Source organism: Triplophysa dalaica, chromosome 2 (genome assembly GCF_015846415.1).
Source record: "Triplophysa dalaica isolate WHDGS20190420 chromosome 2, ASM1584641v1, whole genome shotgun sequence".
Taxonomy (NCBI): Eukaryota; Metazoa; Chordata; class Actinopteri; order Cypriniformes; family Nemacheilidae; genus Triplophysa; species Triplophysa dalaica.
Window position 1 is genome coordinate 19611408 of NC_079543.1, and position 16060 is coordinate 19627467.

At 35.7% G+C, this 16060-nt stretch overlaps 1 protein-coding gene across 4 annotated transcripts in view; it reads left to right on the forward strand.

Moving 5' to 3' along the window:
* pax5 (paired box 5) overlaps nucleotides 1–6376 on the forward strand; it is a 45784-nt gene extending 39408 nt beyond the window's left edge. For 3 of the 4 annotated variants that reach the window (XM_056767078.1, XM_056767056.1, XM_056767069.1), the window contains exon 11: nucleotides 2151–6376. In XM_056767078.1, the coding sequence (XP_056623056.1) occupies nucleotides 2151–2233 (83 nt within the window). In that variant the 3' untranslated portion in view covers nucleotides 2234–6376. The remainder of the gene's footprint in view (nucleotides 1–2150) is intronic. The other variant, XR_008909078.1, reaches the window with a different exon arrangement.
* The last annotated feature ends 9684 nt before the right edge of the window (nucleotides 6377–16060 follow it).

Sequence of the window (16060 nt, forward strand, 5' to 3'; positions counted from 1 at the left end):
TCAGGCTAGCAATCCATGTATTTCAGATGTAAGCAACCGAATGTAATCATTTAAGAAAAAACCTGCCCATATCGAATAAACCCCAGATTGACATGTCAGTCAAGAACAAGGTGAAGGACCATTGGCTTAAAAACGGTTATATGTGTGTAGAAGAAAACCATTGACCTTAACCTCTCCCAATGGAGAAATCTTTCCTTGGAGATTTCATGATGTTGTGCTCTGTGTGTCAGAAAAGAGCCTGTGATTTGACAGATGTGCGAGTGTGTGTTTCGTGAAGAACATCAAGAATTGGAAAGTGCCAAAATGGAGTTTTGGCTACTATGCCATGTTAGAACCAATTCTGGTTTCCCAAAGACCCATTAAGTAACCTTTAAGACTAAAGACACCGATTAGTGTCTACAATATTATACCTCACATAATCTTCCTGTCTAGAGAAAACAAACACACCCATCCACTTCGTTCCTCATAATTTCTAGCTATTTTCTGACGACAACTAAGACTAAGCACCGCTGTACCTTTAATTTTTATCCCTCACTCCGTCATACCCTTCTGTTTCCCCCACTCATGCCTCCTGTCTGTGTGTAATGAAGACCAATCATTCTTGCCAAAACCCCCCTTTGAAGGGTCCATCAGCACTTAACACAGACTGATCAAGATAGATCTGTCTTATAGACCAGAAATTGTCTTTTCCAACCAGAAACTGAACTGATCATGATGGTGTCATTTCAAATAAGAGGAAGGGTAACATGATTGTGGCAGACTGATCAATCTGAAGTGAACTGGTCGATTCATTTATCCTCCTCTGTGTTTATTGAGTGCATTACTTATTTATACTTTTTAAATTGACTTGAAGCTATTTAAAGGTGCACAATGTTAAAGGTGCTTCACAATGCCACGGGAGAACTATTTTTAGCTGTATGGTTCCATAAAGTACCTTTAACGTCCGAAGAATTAACCTTTCAGTAAATTGTTCTCTGGGGAACTAAAAATGCTTATTCTTATTAAGTATACTTTAGTAACGTTTAGGTATATTTTAAGTGTACTGTGTTAAAGTATTCAATGTTATACTATGCTTGATTTGAGTAAATCAATGTTTTAGTATACTTGTACCTGTACTACTGTATTTCAGTAGGCCTGCTACTTGTACTACTACACTGTGGTGCAGCGGTTCTTTGGTATGACTCGGGTGCTATATAGAACCACTGAAGAGCAGGTTCCCTATACGAAACGGTGCTGTACAGCACCTCGGTCACCCCAAAGAACATCCGAAGAACCTCCGAAGAACTACCGGAGCACCTTGACATGGTGCTTTATAGCACTTGTTCCCCTATGATTAAAGAAATGGTTCCCCTATGATTATGAACAAAGAACCACTTGGAGTGCTATATAGCACCATTTATTTTTAGAGTGTAGGTTGTACACATGCCTTATGGGCAGTGCTCCAACACATAGTGCGGTTGCGCATTAGGTGACCTGGGTTCGGTCCTTTCCCGATCCCACCCTTCTCTCTCCCACTTAGTTTCCTGTCCTCTCTCTCATGGAAATGTAAAATAAAAGGCAAAAATGACAAAAAATAAATCTTTAAAAAGACTTTAAAAAAAGAGTGCACCACTAGTATACTATATTACAAGTGAATGTATAGGTAAACTAATAGTTGACAAAAGTACAATTTGAAGTATTTTAGTAAGCTACTAGTTTGTAGTTTTTAATACTGCAAGTTTACGTGAATGTTTTAAAGTGAACACTATACTTAATAGTTTACAGTTTATGTATTCATATGTACTGTATATAATGTTTTGTTACTATGTAAAATTAAACATACGTTTTTATATTATGTTTTAATCAAAAATAGAAACACAACTACAAGTATACTTAGAAACGTCATTATACTTTTAAATACAAGACTTAGTACAAGTACAAACCAAATATATTTTGACTTTTCTGTATAAGTCGAGTACTCTTATACACTTACAGTATAATCTTAATTATATTTTGGAGTAATAAACTGAAAATATACTTGTTATCTGAAGTTTTTGGAAACTTCTTTGACAGCAGACATCATTTGTGCATGAATTCTGAAATTACACAGTTTACCTTTAAATGTTTTGCATTTGATGACTTTTTAAAATTTGTCCTGTCATACCCTTTAGGGTCTCCGTACTACTATAGTGCAGCAACACGAGGGACGGGAACGACTGGCGCAGCAACTGCCACTGCCTACGATCGCCACTGACCAGCCAGGCAAGAAATCAAGAAAACAATGAACGAGTGGGAGAAATGCAAAGTGAGCAATGTGAATGGATTTACCCACAAAAGACTGCCTAAAGACCAAGCAGGAAGGGAAAATGAAATGAAGAGGTGACAATGTTTTCCTGCCAATTACAATCAATGTTCAAATCAATAGCTTCAGCTTACGTGTGTCGAATTTCTGTACATAAATGCAAAGTTACACCCAAACGCCCTGATTTCAGTTCACCCGGTGGTCTCAGCTCGCCCTAAATCTGTTGGTTTGATTTATCTACTGTCATTATAGCCTTCCTCGTCCTTGCATCTCTATGCATTCTGTTCATATAGAGATGATCAGGTGTTGGGAGTTGGTACCAGACAATCTACTTGTGGCAGCTTGAGATGACCTGCGCGATTTAAGTGGAATGAGTTGGGTTATGATGTATAAATGTGGCATTACAATCCACAACATTTTCTGTTTTACTGGTTAGACCGCCATCAAGGAATTGTCTTTTGGAGAGAAACATTTTATCCCTCAAACAGAAAATCAACAGAGATTCAAACGATTTGGACAGATAACTCAGGTAGGACTAATAGCGTATTTACATTAAAAGACAGAGTTTGTTCACCATTGATCATGGGACTTGAAATTCTAATGTAGTTTTGGGAAGGAAAGATGTTACAGAAAGGCGCTGAAGCACAAGTTTATATAACCTAATTCATAATGGAGTTTTGCTTTGTTTTGGTTTTCTGTATCTTATATGACAGAATATGAGAAAGTTTATCATTAGCTGCAATGTGACGGTAATTTATCATTCAGCTTTGGCTAAAAAATGGGAGACTCAAATGTAAAGTTTTGTGTTTCACTCATTCCGAGTGATTATGTCGGAAAACAGCAGCATGATTTTAAAGTTGTAGCACTGTTACGAATGAGAGCATCAGCATTTTAAAGATTCCTCTCCTCGCTCTGTGTAGATAAATACTATTTACGTATGTACAGAATATTCAACTGTACATTAGTAAAATTTATAGCTATTTATGATGGAGAGTAATATATATATAAATGTGTGTCAAAGTTTACTGCCAACAAATGCTACGATGCTAGTGAAAGTTGTTCCTGTGAAAGACGTAGCCGGTTATATTTTTAAACAGTCCTCTTGGATATTCAAGTTCGCAAATCTCACTTGGAAGCGTCACAGACGAACTTTTGTAAAGTTGTTTCATTGTGCGTAGAAAGACATGATGTCATACTTTCTGTCGCTAACTGTCACCCTAGCCTAGCCTCCCCAAAGATGTTTTTCACTAGTGCAAGCAGACGCTCTTAAAAGCACAAAGATTTCCCTTCGCGATATCTCTCTACGAGTGCAGTTCATTTCTTTTTAAGCGTTCCCTTCATCCATACTGCGCCAAGACAATTTATGAGACCGTGGTGGAGGCCTTACCAAACTCTGTATGTAGCAACATCGTGCTGTACAGCCTTCCTGTATGTCTGTCTGAAATAGCCCGTCCGTATATAACTTACAACGAGAAGAGCTTTTTGATATCACCATTGACTGCTATATTGATATCTAGATTCTAGTGGACGAGAAAAGACAAAAAGTGTTCTTTATTTAGCTATTGTCTGTTGTGACGAGTGTTCCCAGTTCTTGAGTTTCGTTTTTGTTTTCAATACACTGTGCATTGCTAAGTAGCTTTCTGAAAAGGAAAACAATGTAGTTTCAGTAGTCACAAGCACCAAAACTTGATGTGAATAAGAAAAAAATGACAAACATATGAATATATATATACATATATAGAGAGACGTCGATAGTTTTTATGGTTTTATGTTGTTCTGGACTGTAATGTAGTAATAGGATTATGTATGTTTTGTAGATCTTAAGTTGCACGTTATGCAACTCTAAAGAAACCCGTGATGCCGTTCACCACTAATGACTACTGGTGAACTTTGACCTTTTAAACTTTTAGTCAGAGGCATTATGAACCTGAAGTACACCAGCTGAAGTCAAGGACAGTGCCTTTATTTTTCTACCAAGTCATTCAGAATGACCACCGCGTCTCTAAATTACGAAACTGTCTGCGTGATGTGATGAGATCCGAACTTGACCAACCAATCAGAAAACAGTGATCACAACTTTTTTACAATGTTGTTTATATATGCGTTAAACCCTTGTAACTGGTTTCTTGAAGCTGTCTGAACACCCTAGAGAAGGTGACGATGATATGATATGATACAGATGATCAGAAATTTTTTAATATCATAAGATAAAAAATGATGTTCCGTGAAATACAGTATTATATTGTATTCCCCATACCCCATATAAACCTTGATTTGCAGAAAAATATATTCTGTGCTTTTTTCTACACTGTAATTTTATAATGAAATGAAACAGTACAATAAAGTCGTCATTTATGTAATTTTTTTAGTTTAATACTTCCATAAATGCAGCATTAGTCTACATGTGAATCCGACCATGTTTGCTCAAATACAGAATACCTGTCGGCTTAAAACACACATGCTCAGTCCCCTTTTGTCCTTTGTCAGGTCGGGAATATGCCACTCCTCCCCATCGGCATGATCAAAACATGCTGTGCCATCAGAATCGAACGGCCCTTTCTCTTTCCTCATCTCCTCTTATTTCAATTTCTGATTTCCAGCCCCCACTCCATTTTACTCTCTTTGTCTCGCTGGTGCACCTTTAATCTCATCAGATCTGCCCAACCTCCTTCCCAATGCCATCAGGATTAGGAACTCTACAAGTTGGCTGTTGATCACCTTCGTTTTCCAATTTCAAGGAAGATTGTAGTTTTGTAATTAAAAATAATTCCTTATAGTGGAATGGAGATTTCTTGAAAGGAATTTGATAAATGTCTGTTTAAAGCACCCATGTCACCACATTGAGCGATTATTTAAATCGATTAATTGAGTCATCTATTGCATATACATGTTTCTGTTTTGTGCGTTTTATTTGCATTATATGCATTTTAACTTGGAAAATCTGAATCTAAATGCCAGTTTTTGATCTTTGGTATACTCATTCAAACTCTTGTTTACAAAAGTGAAATACTCAAAATTTAATTAAACCCATTGACATAGTTTACTCTCTGAATGGTAAAAATATCAGTTATGATCAGATAGAATTAAATTTGTTAAAATATTTAATGAAAAGTGATGAACTTTTCCAAATTCGAAAGCAAAACATTGTTCATAATCTTAATCTAGAATTCACTCTTTCGTTCTTAAATCGGGATTTTACAACCACATCAACACAAAACATTTCCCTGAGTTTAAAAAAGCAGACTTTAAATGACAGAGGACTTGGTTATCACCTTATTGTGGCCTTCTGTGTACAATCGGAAGCTCCTTCTGTAATCGTTTCCTTCCCAAGGGGTTCATAAGTATTTTTTACTACGTTTTTAAAGATTTTGAGAAGGTTTTGATGAATTTGATAACACGGCAATCAGTTCGATTCAAAAAGAAAAGAAACACAAATATTTTGACCAATATCAAAACTGGAGCATCCACCAAAGTTAGAGATGCCCCTCTGCTGTGCAAAAACATTCAAATTATGAAATAACCAACATCGTCAACACAACAGAAAGCTGTAGTAAAATTATTTGCGAGGAGTAAATGAATGAACTGCTTCTTTAAGAACTGTATATGTTTTTTATTGAATTTTCTAGTAGTAAAAATATCTTGGTGTTTTTCTCTGCGTGTCGTGTGTTGTCTTAATATTTGAATGTATTTACTGCGGAACAAAATTTGCCAAAGATGTCATCCCACTTGATTTAAATCTTTTTGGGTTCTTCATTTTATTAAAATCTGTTCACAAGCTGGAAATATATGTGATTTGATATTGATTTTCTAATGGAATTATATTGTTAATATTATCATAGTTACTCCTATTTTTGTTTATTTGTTTGTTTTACTGTTGTTCAGGGTTATTATAAGTGAAATGTTCTATTGTCTGGCATTCGTCCATCGAACCCTGATACAGGGTGATAAATTACTCTGTGTATGTGCATATGAGTGAATGTTGTTTGTGAATTATGAATTTACGTATGTTGTAATGTGAAACTAAGAAGTAATTATTTGTAAATATTGGCCATAATTTTATTGGTTCATGAGAATAAAAGTAATTTTTTAAGTTCACAGGTTGTGTTGGTCTTGTTTAAAGAGGACTGACTTCTACATGGGGAGGTTCTATTTGCATGTTCTATGTTTATACACAAGTTTAGAAAAAGAATAAAAATGCAACATTTCACTTCAACAATGGATAGTATTTATCTAATTTGCGCTTCATAGCTGTGTTATCCTCCACAATCTCCCCACACTGTGAGAATGGCGCATACCCTTGCTGCCCTTTTGGCTGTTGGCCTAGTCCACAGGAGGTCTTAACAGGGGGTGATAATGGACCACAAGCAGCAATACACCGACAATACACTAAAAACAGCTTCGGTCCAGCTGGATGCGCGCTCTGCACCAGCTGGGATTTGGTTGCATGCCATTTTACCACGTCACGCAGACACGTTCTGTAACACAGTTTTGGGTCACTGCCCAAATACCTAGTTGGCCAGGTTGGCACGTGTGATATTGCAGCGTTTGGGCACATGCCCAGACAAGAAGCACTGTGGCAAACTGTGATTGCCCCAGACCTTTGGCCTCGGCCAGATAACATGATGAATGAGCACTTCAAAGTGAAGAGAGTTCCTAAGGTGTTTGCATTTGTTCCTTCACACTCTGGACACATTGTATCACTCTCGTTTTTCTAAAGCCGTCAAAGACATACCATTCAGGTATTAGTTATCTAAATGTGCACACATGTCCCAAAAAAGCACAACTCCCCGTTGTATAACTGCCCAACAACTGTTTGTGACAATACACCCAACAAACCTTTCTGACTTTCTTACAGATATTCACTCAGGGAATTCTTGAAATGTAATAGAGATAAATACCAAAGGTATGCATCACCACATTTGGTGAAAAATACATGATTTGATCACATGCATATTGTTGCGTGGGAATTCAATAGGTTCTATATTCATTTTTTGTCAAAATTAAGTTATTCAAATATTCTTGTTCTGTGACAGCTTATTTACAATATGTGTTTTTTGTGTGTGTTTTGTACATTTTGGGGCTTTTTTTTAAAAAACAAACTACATAGTCAAAATTAAAGTTCTGTCATCATTTATTTACACTTGTGTCTTTCAAAAGCTGCATATGAATATTTAATCTGTGTAACACAAAAGAGGAAAAAGCAGTTTTGTGTCCATACAATGGAAGTCTATGGGGCAGTGTTGTTTGGATACCAACATTCTTCAAAACATCTTCTTTAGTTTTCTGCAGAAAAAAGAAAGTCATACAGGTTTAAAATGACATTGGGTGAGTAAATGATGACAGAACTTTTATATTGGAATATTCACTGTAAGCAAAAGACTTCATTCACTCTCTGTTTATTTTTATGCCTAGTAATTTTCCCGTCCTATACTTCATGCTGATATACACTGTAAAAAAGAACATCATTTTTTACAGAGGTATTTTTGAAAGTACGTTCAAATAAGTGAAGGTACAGTAGAAGACCGCACATTTACAAGAAAAACAGGGAAAACGTTATTTACACGAAATACAGTGGGAAATATTTTACTGTTTATTTCTGGCGCCCCATCTGCCAGAACATTTCAGATCATTTTTTACAGTGTAAAAAAGTCCTCTCAGAAGTCAAATAAACGTGTTCAAAGTCAATAAAGCGATTTTTCAAGAAAGTAATACTGAAATCATAGTAACTCAAATGACAGGTGCATTTAAAGTGTTTGGTATAGAGTTTGGTTTGTTTAGAGTTTAACATGCACAGAAAACAATCAATACAATAAAACAATACAACACATGAAGTAATAATTGCGACTGCACACCAATCTAATTCAGAACCGAACTTCAGTCTGCACGCTATATCATCTATGTTGGACAAATTTTCACTCCCTTTATTAGACCGGCTTCTTCAAGCCTGATTAAATAAATAATCATGACATTTTTATTTTTCCTGTCTATTTTATTTGCTCTTACTTTGTGAGAGGAGAGAGAGAGTGGGCGAGAGACCCATTAAAGGGCCAAGAAGCCATGCAAATTAACGTCACTCACCGAGCAGCTACTTGTGTGTGTGTGCGAGTGGAAATCGAGGGTCCTCGGTGGAAGTGCTGAGGTAATTGCAGGAGTCTTATTAAGACAGAAGTGAATAAAGCTCATGTGTAGTCGGAGACACTCGCTGGCGCACACGCACACTTTTACAAGATATGTTTGTTCTTTTCCACTCATGCACATACACACGCATGCATGCTTGGAGAAATGGTGGCTCTTGATTAAGAGTTGCAGTGTCGTTTTTGGTTCCTATTCCTACGCAGCTCTGATATGTACCTGTGGGTGGGAGGATTAAAGGTGAACTGTGTTTTTGAGGAGAGACAACTCTTTACAGTAATTAGTTTAGATAAGTACTTTGTTTTAAAAGTTTTTTACAGAGTTTGACTGGCGCAGCTATATTAAAAGTTTGTATGTCATGAATTGCAGGATAAATTCAAGAATGCAATTTACAAATTACTACAAATATGGGAAAAATAAGAAAATCTGTCATGATTTACTTGCCTCATTGTCATTTCAAATCTGTATGACTTTCTTTCTTCTGCAGAACACTAAAGAAGATGTTTTGAAGAAAACTGTTGGTCCCAATTGACTTCGTTTTTGTGTCCGTGCAATAGAATTCAATGGGGACCAACGGTTTTTGGTCACGGACATTTTTCAAAATATCTTCTTTTTTTGTTTTGCAGAAGAAAGAAAGTGAAACAGGTTTAAATGTCAACAGAATGGATTAAAATCATTTTTGTTTTGGTGTGAACTACCCCTTTACAGGGACAGTTCACAAATTGGGCTGCCCTCATGTTATTTCAAATATTGTATGATTTAAAAGTCACTGTTCATTGTTTATGATGAATGGATGCACATCTGGAGCTTCACAATTCCTTCGATCCTATTCAGTGTCATTATAAAGCTACACTGTTGCAAATACCTATAAAAATGCTAATATTTAAGAAAGAATTTATATTTTTGTATAAAGTCAAATCACATGTTTTTCATGTTATTTTACACCAAACTTTTACATCTGCAGTCTATTTCATTTTTTTACCTTACATTTTCAAAAATATGTGAAAATTCTCTTAAATGAAACAGTAAAATTCCATAACATGTCAGTTTTTTTACAGGGCCAGCATATTATTTTATATCATAACTCAGATTATGGTTGTCTATAGAAGTCTTAGGAGGAGGAGCTCAGCCCTCAGGCCTGAGCTCTGAGCTAATCCAGCGGACTATGCAATAGAATAAATTGAGTAAATTTGATCATGGGATGAATCAGGGTGAAGAAGAAAAGCCAAAGAAATCATTGTAAAGGAAATGTGTGCTTTTTTCCTTAAATTAGATAAATATTGACAGAACTGAATGACGCTATTGAACCTACATTTACAATTCCTTAAATAATCAGAAACAGTCAAACCTTTGCTGACTCTGTAATGCCTCATTTGCTGATAAATTATCAGTGGACATGAATTGTCTTGCCATTCCCTCTGTACTGCGGTTTAATACATTACTCACTTGAGTGGCCGTTGAGTATGCACTTCACACACACACATTCGTTTTTTTATTGGTAGAGACTTTCTATTACAGGTAATCATGTACCTGTAGTTTTTATAGTGAGTTAATGATATTTACTATCAGATCACCCTATTTCCTAACTTAACTCTTATAAAAATCTTCATGCAATTTTAGATATTATTCATAAGTAAAATAAATATTTAGTTTTAGTTTTATAATGTGTTACTTCACATCCACACAACGTATATTATTTTGTATTTTATTTCATTTTATATCACACAAACCTGTTGATATTATCAGATTGAAAGAAAAACATGACCATTATAATTATAAATGTATTTCAGAGTTTGTTGTTAGTTGATTTTTATGTACACTATATTTGTGACAACAAGTGTACTCAAACCTGTATACACACTCACAAACAGCATCATAATCTTGAGTGAAATGAATATCGGTGTGAAGTTTTGTAAAAGTATGTGCACGTTTTTGTGTGCTTGTAAGGGTTAAAACAAATGTTGATCTAATCGTGTAACTAATGCTCCAGCGAGTTGTACAATTTCCTCGTCTTTTCCTCTCCCTGTACCGGCTGACACTCGTGACGAGACAGAAAAAAAGACCGGGGAAAAAAGAGTACAGAAGTGAGCTGACAGGCAAAAGACCCTCTCATCCAGCTGTCTGACCCCCCTCCTTGCTCTCTCTCTGCATCTCTCCCAGAGGGTTTGTCCTTCTGGTCTCGTCCATGATGAATGGACCTGTCGAAAGAAACTCATCCAATTAGAGACACAGAGAGAAATAGAGAGGGTCGGGGGAGAATGGGCGAGAGTAAGAGAGAGTGACAGGGAGAGAGAGCCGAAGAATCCAAAACACCGGAAAGAACTGCATAAGTTTTTTTCTTTACTTAATTTATATGGCAAGTTTTCTCTATATGATGGTCTGGATTCATTTTTAAATTTCATTGCAAACTGCAGTTATAGTTTTGTGATAATGTTTTTGATTGTGGTAACTGTGGTTTCAAATGGTAATCATATTAAATGTCTTAAGTAAATGTCTCTATTTATTGGACTTAATATAAGTGTAACATTTTAAATGTGATATAAAATGTGTGAGGATCTATTGACAGAAATGCAATATAATATGCATAACTCTGTCTTCAGAGATGTAGAAAGACCTTATATAATGAAGCGTTATGTTTTTATTACCTTAGAATGAGCTATTTCTATCTACATACTGTACATCGTGGGTCCCCTTACAGGGAATTCACCATGTTTGTACAGCAGCCCAGAATGGACAAACTGCTCTAAAGAGCGCGTTTCGTAAATATGCTATCTACTTCGTGAAAGAAGCAAAAAGGCATAACATCTTTGTCCTATATGAGCCCGGTAGTGCTTCTAGGGGTGTAGTGGGCAATTGGTGGCAATTCGGTAACATCTAAACATTGCTCCTTTAACTTTAATTATATTTGCATGTTGGTATTTAAGCAAAGTTTATTCTAATTTAAGCTTCCAGTAATGACAATAATTGCATTTTAGTAATTATAGTATTAATACTTTAAATATCATATTATTTTGTAAATAGCCTAGCATCAATAATAATAATATTAACCGTGCTGACTATTTCCATTATGGGGACATAATTCACTACATAAAAACAACAAAATTTAATTGAATTACTTTTTAAAGATGTAACATGTTGTTTATATATAAAACTATTCCAATTATTACAGATTAGGCTCATCCATCTATATTTCTGTCTTTTCTGTATAATTTACTGTATATTTAAAATAAGTGCTGGCACTTATTGGTATCTATCTGTAAGCATAACCAATCAGCGAACATATTTTATAAACAAACATGCAAGCAATGTGGAGGGTGAGGGTTCTCTGGAAAACTGAGGGTTGAATGTCGGGTCTTGTGGAGTTCTTTGTAGATTCTATGTGGGCCTATGGATTAACCACAACTCCTAAAAGCAACTGTTTTTGCAGCATTATAATAAAAAACATTATTTATGAATCATTTAAGGATGTCAGACATCCCCAAAAGGTGGTTTTGTCAGATTTAGCTTACTTCCACAAACAATTGTCCTTAAAGTACAGCTAAATAAACCCGCTCACACAAAGACCTGACACCCCCCGAAATAGCCAGCGGGAGCATTTTGTACAACAGTGAATAGAAGATTTTTTCTTGATGCTTCTCAATTTCCTCTGGGCTTTTGTTGTTTTGGTGTGTTTGTTTCCTCCTTACAAGTGAATTCTGTGTGAGTGTGTGAGTATTAGTGTTCTGTAGCTCAAAGGCACACACACAAATACACACCGACACGCTCACACACACACGTTTACAGAGACCTGAAAGAGGTCTTTGGACTTTAACCTTGTCGGTTTAAGCTGTAATATTACTGACAAGGAGAGAAGTGTGTGTGAGAAAGAGAGAGAGAGATACCGGGAAGCAGAGATGAATACTGGGAGAGCCTTTCTGAACCAAGCAAACACCAAAGAAATACACCAAGTCAGAGGGAGATCAAGACTTGTATACTATACAGGAACCACAGATGGAGAAAGTGAAGATTAGGGATCAGGCCAGACAGATAATGAAAGATGGAAAAGTTGAACCGACATTCATTCAACATAGAGAAACAGATACTGTATAGAGAGAGTGAAGAGTGATAAAGAAACATGGGAGGACCAAAAAACCAAAGAGAAATAGATGAGACAAATGTGGAAATGTTAAAGGGATAGTTCACCCAAAAATAAAAATTCTGTCATAATTTACCCTTTTGCATTACAAACCAGTATAATTTTCTTCTTCTGCAGGACACATAAGTAGATATTTTGAGGAATGGTGGTGACCGAACAACATCAAAATCCATTCACTTCTATTAAATGGGCTGAAAAACCAATGCATGTCAATGGATAATTGTTAAATGAAAAAAAAACCCATCTTTAGAAAGGTGATTTTAGATGAAAAAGATACATCAAAAATTGTAGATTCTAATGCATTCAAACGTTCATTCCACAATGTTGCGCTGATGAATAAAACAGAAAATTCTGTCAACATCCATATATCCACAGTTGCTCTGAATGTTTGCATACAAAAGTATATTTCGCTTTTATACACTTTTAAACAAAACTGGTAGCTAAACCTTGCTGTGATCTTTTCAAAATACACAAATTCCATCTTTAACTTATTTGAAGAACTACTAAGAAGTTCAATGTTTTCATATTCATCTTTTGCCCATGCCTCATGCCTTCCACCTTGCATAGGGCACCATGACGCCCGGAAAGACAGTGCTGGTGTTTTACGAGAGAAAAAGTGATCAGAGACAGAAGACAGAAGAAATGAACAGAGAAGAGAGGGTAAGAAAGAGATTTGGAGGGGGCAGACACAAGGAGAAAGAGAGAGAGAGAGAAGAAGACTGAAGAAGGGATGACAGCACAATTAGGGATTTTAATTCTCTGCTTGACTGAGTAAGTCCAGTCTACATGATAATGAGCAGTTTCAATGTAATAAATCTTTATGATACACTGACACACACACATACACTCTTAATGGCACCTTCCGCATATTTGTTCAAAACTTCACAATGATTCTGTCCTTATATGAAAAATAATTACTTAGAGCTCTTTCAAGTGGGCATCAAACTTTAGGATTACACACATTTTATATTTCTGATAATACACTTATAATGTTCGTCAAGGATTCACAAAATAAAACTGGACCAATTTTTGTAAGAGTAGAACTATTCAAACTTTTTGAGTAGAAAAATTAGCAGCACGTCTGCTGAGTTCAGTATAATTTAGTTTGCGTGGAATGAGCTGTTGGTTGCAATTCGCTTAGTCACCACTAGAAAATCTCCACAATGTTCCTTTAATTATACAAATTAAAAAACTGAAACAGGAAGTGTGTCTGGACCAGTGTTGACTCTTCTAAACTGGTTTCCAGATTAAGTTTTGGCCTGTGAAGAACGTTTTACGGTCAGTGTTTTTAATCTCAAAAGATTAAGAAAAGTACCTTTAAATTTAGTACAATTAGGTGTTTTCTAAACCTGTTTGCCTCTATTCAGTTTACATTGGCTAGGAGATTCACAACAGAAGTGTCCTGTTACTTGTCCATTTAATGCTGTTAAACACATGAACTTGTAGACACCTGTTACTGTATAATCAATGCATTCTTGTGGTCAGGTGCATTTCTATTGTGCCTAATTGTGTTGTGTTGTCCCAGTAAGGTTTGATTTCCCTTGGACGAGCATGGAAATAAAGATGTCTGACAACCTGTCTCTGAGCCTTTTATCTTAAACCCTGGCCTAACAGATGTCTTTAGATTTACATGTCATTGTTCTCCACTGCTGGCATATTTGCCGATAGTTCTCTCAGGCTGAAAAGACATTTCGGCACGAGAATCAAACTCTTCATTTGTTCCTCAACCACTGGAACCGTTCGTCCGTTAACAAAACAACACAGCGCATAATTTTTTCCCATTGGAGACATCACATTCTGCCATCTACTATACATGCCTATTAGAGCTCTGGGTCTGTGTATGTGATGGAAGCCCACATATCTGGATTATGAAGTCCCCTAATGAACAGGCTCTCTGACTTCAAGATGCATCAACAGAAAGCTGAAAAATTGTTAAAGCTGGAGGGTGTAATTGGAAAGTGAGCCATCAAAGCCCAGGCAGCCTCTTTATCTGTGGGTTTCGTAATGAAGAGAAACATTGCCTTTGACCCAAGAAGACACACAAATGTCAGAGAGTAAACACATGTGCAGCTCATTACGTTTAGCTCTTTGTGACCGTTTAACGGAGTTCAATGCTGCAAAAAACTTGGGGTGATGTGAGACAAGCTCTGATATTATTTAAGAGTGTAAGGAATTCTTTCTGTTCAATTTAAACTATGAGACACTATAGTGTCAAATTCAAAAAGAACCGTGTAGAAATATTTTGAAAAAATAATTGGTAGAAATAAACAGTGGGCTACCACAGGTTTTCATGGTCTTGACTGACTACCAATATCTTTAGATGTGCGTCCCAAATATTTGTATAGGCCTACAATTCTATACCATTTTAAAATTGGAATTTGATGATATAAAAAATTCTACCGTTTTAATTTTTCCTACTTTCCAGAAATGTCAGTTGCTAACATTTTCCAAATATCTTTCTTTGTGTTGAACCGAACAAGGAAATTTAAACAGGTTTTCAACAACTTGTGAGTGGATCAATGCATGACCGAATTTTCTTTTTGGGTGGAGTATCCCTTTAAATTCAAGGGAAAAGGCTTCTGTATAGCTTTTCTACTAAACGTTTGTATGATTATCATTTTAAGAATTCATGCGAATTGGCTAAAGCTAATTTTTTTGCGAAGCTAAGAATAGCAAACCACCTTAAGCTAGTCTTTTACGGTAGAGCTAGCATTAATGTCGGAGTGAACCAAAAGTTGTTATCGACTTCAGTATCATAGCATATTATATAATATAGTGAAACGGAAAATTGAAATAATGCCATTAGAGAAAAATCACAATTCCAAAGCGGAAGTACATTTTTAGACCAAAATTGAAGATAGTAGATTAATGGTTTATCACAAATCTAGTAATGTTTACTTATAATTAAACAGGTGCCATTTTGATTTCATGGGGACTTTAAGTCAACTGACCAACAAATAATCCAACATTTGCATTGTGAAAATAGATAGAGATGCTCAAAGCTGCAATCAATAACTTTTGGGGGGTAAAAATAAACAAAAATCAGCAAGTACATGAACAAGTATGTAAGCTGTAGTCACGTCAGTAAATTTTTACAGTTGAAAAAAATTGAAAAATATGTAAAGTAACAGGCAGTTTTATGTTTCAAACAGAGATGAGGACAGAGGCTAAAGTAACAGATTACGCCTTTAATATGAAATTGATGGAGAACCATTAAAATTACATATGCGGTTTCATCAGACGCACACCCCTGGCTCAAAGTTTACAATTTATTTGATGTTTACTTTATATTATTGTTAACTTATATTCATATTTCATTGTATATTTATTGTATTAAATTTACAATAATTAACAGTTATTGATTCTTTGCGGAAGGTCAACCCGAAGTATATTATTGGCCACATAACGTTTATTTATTTTGTTGCTCATGTGAACGTTTATAGTGATGGAAGGGAGCAGAAGTTAATAAAACAAAAATAAAGACAGACATAAAGGGCATGTGGAAAAACACA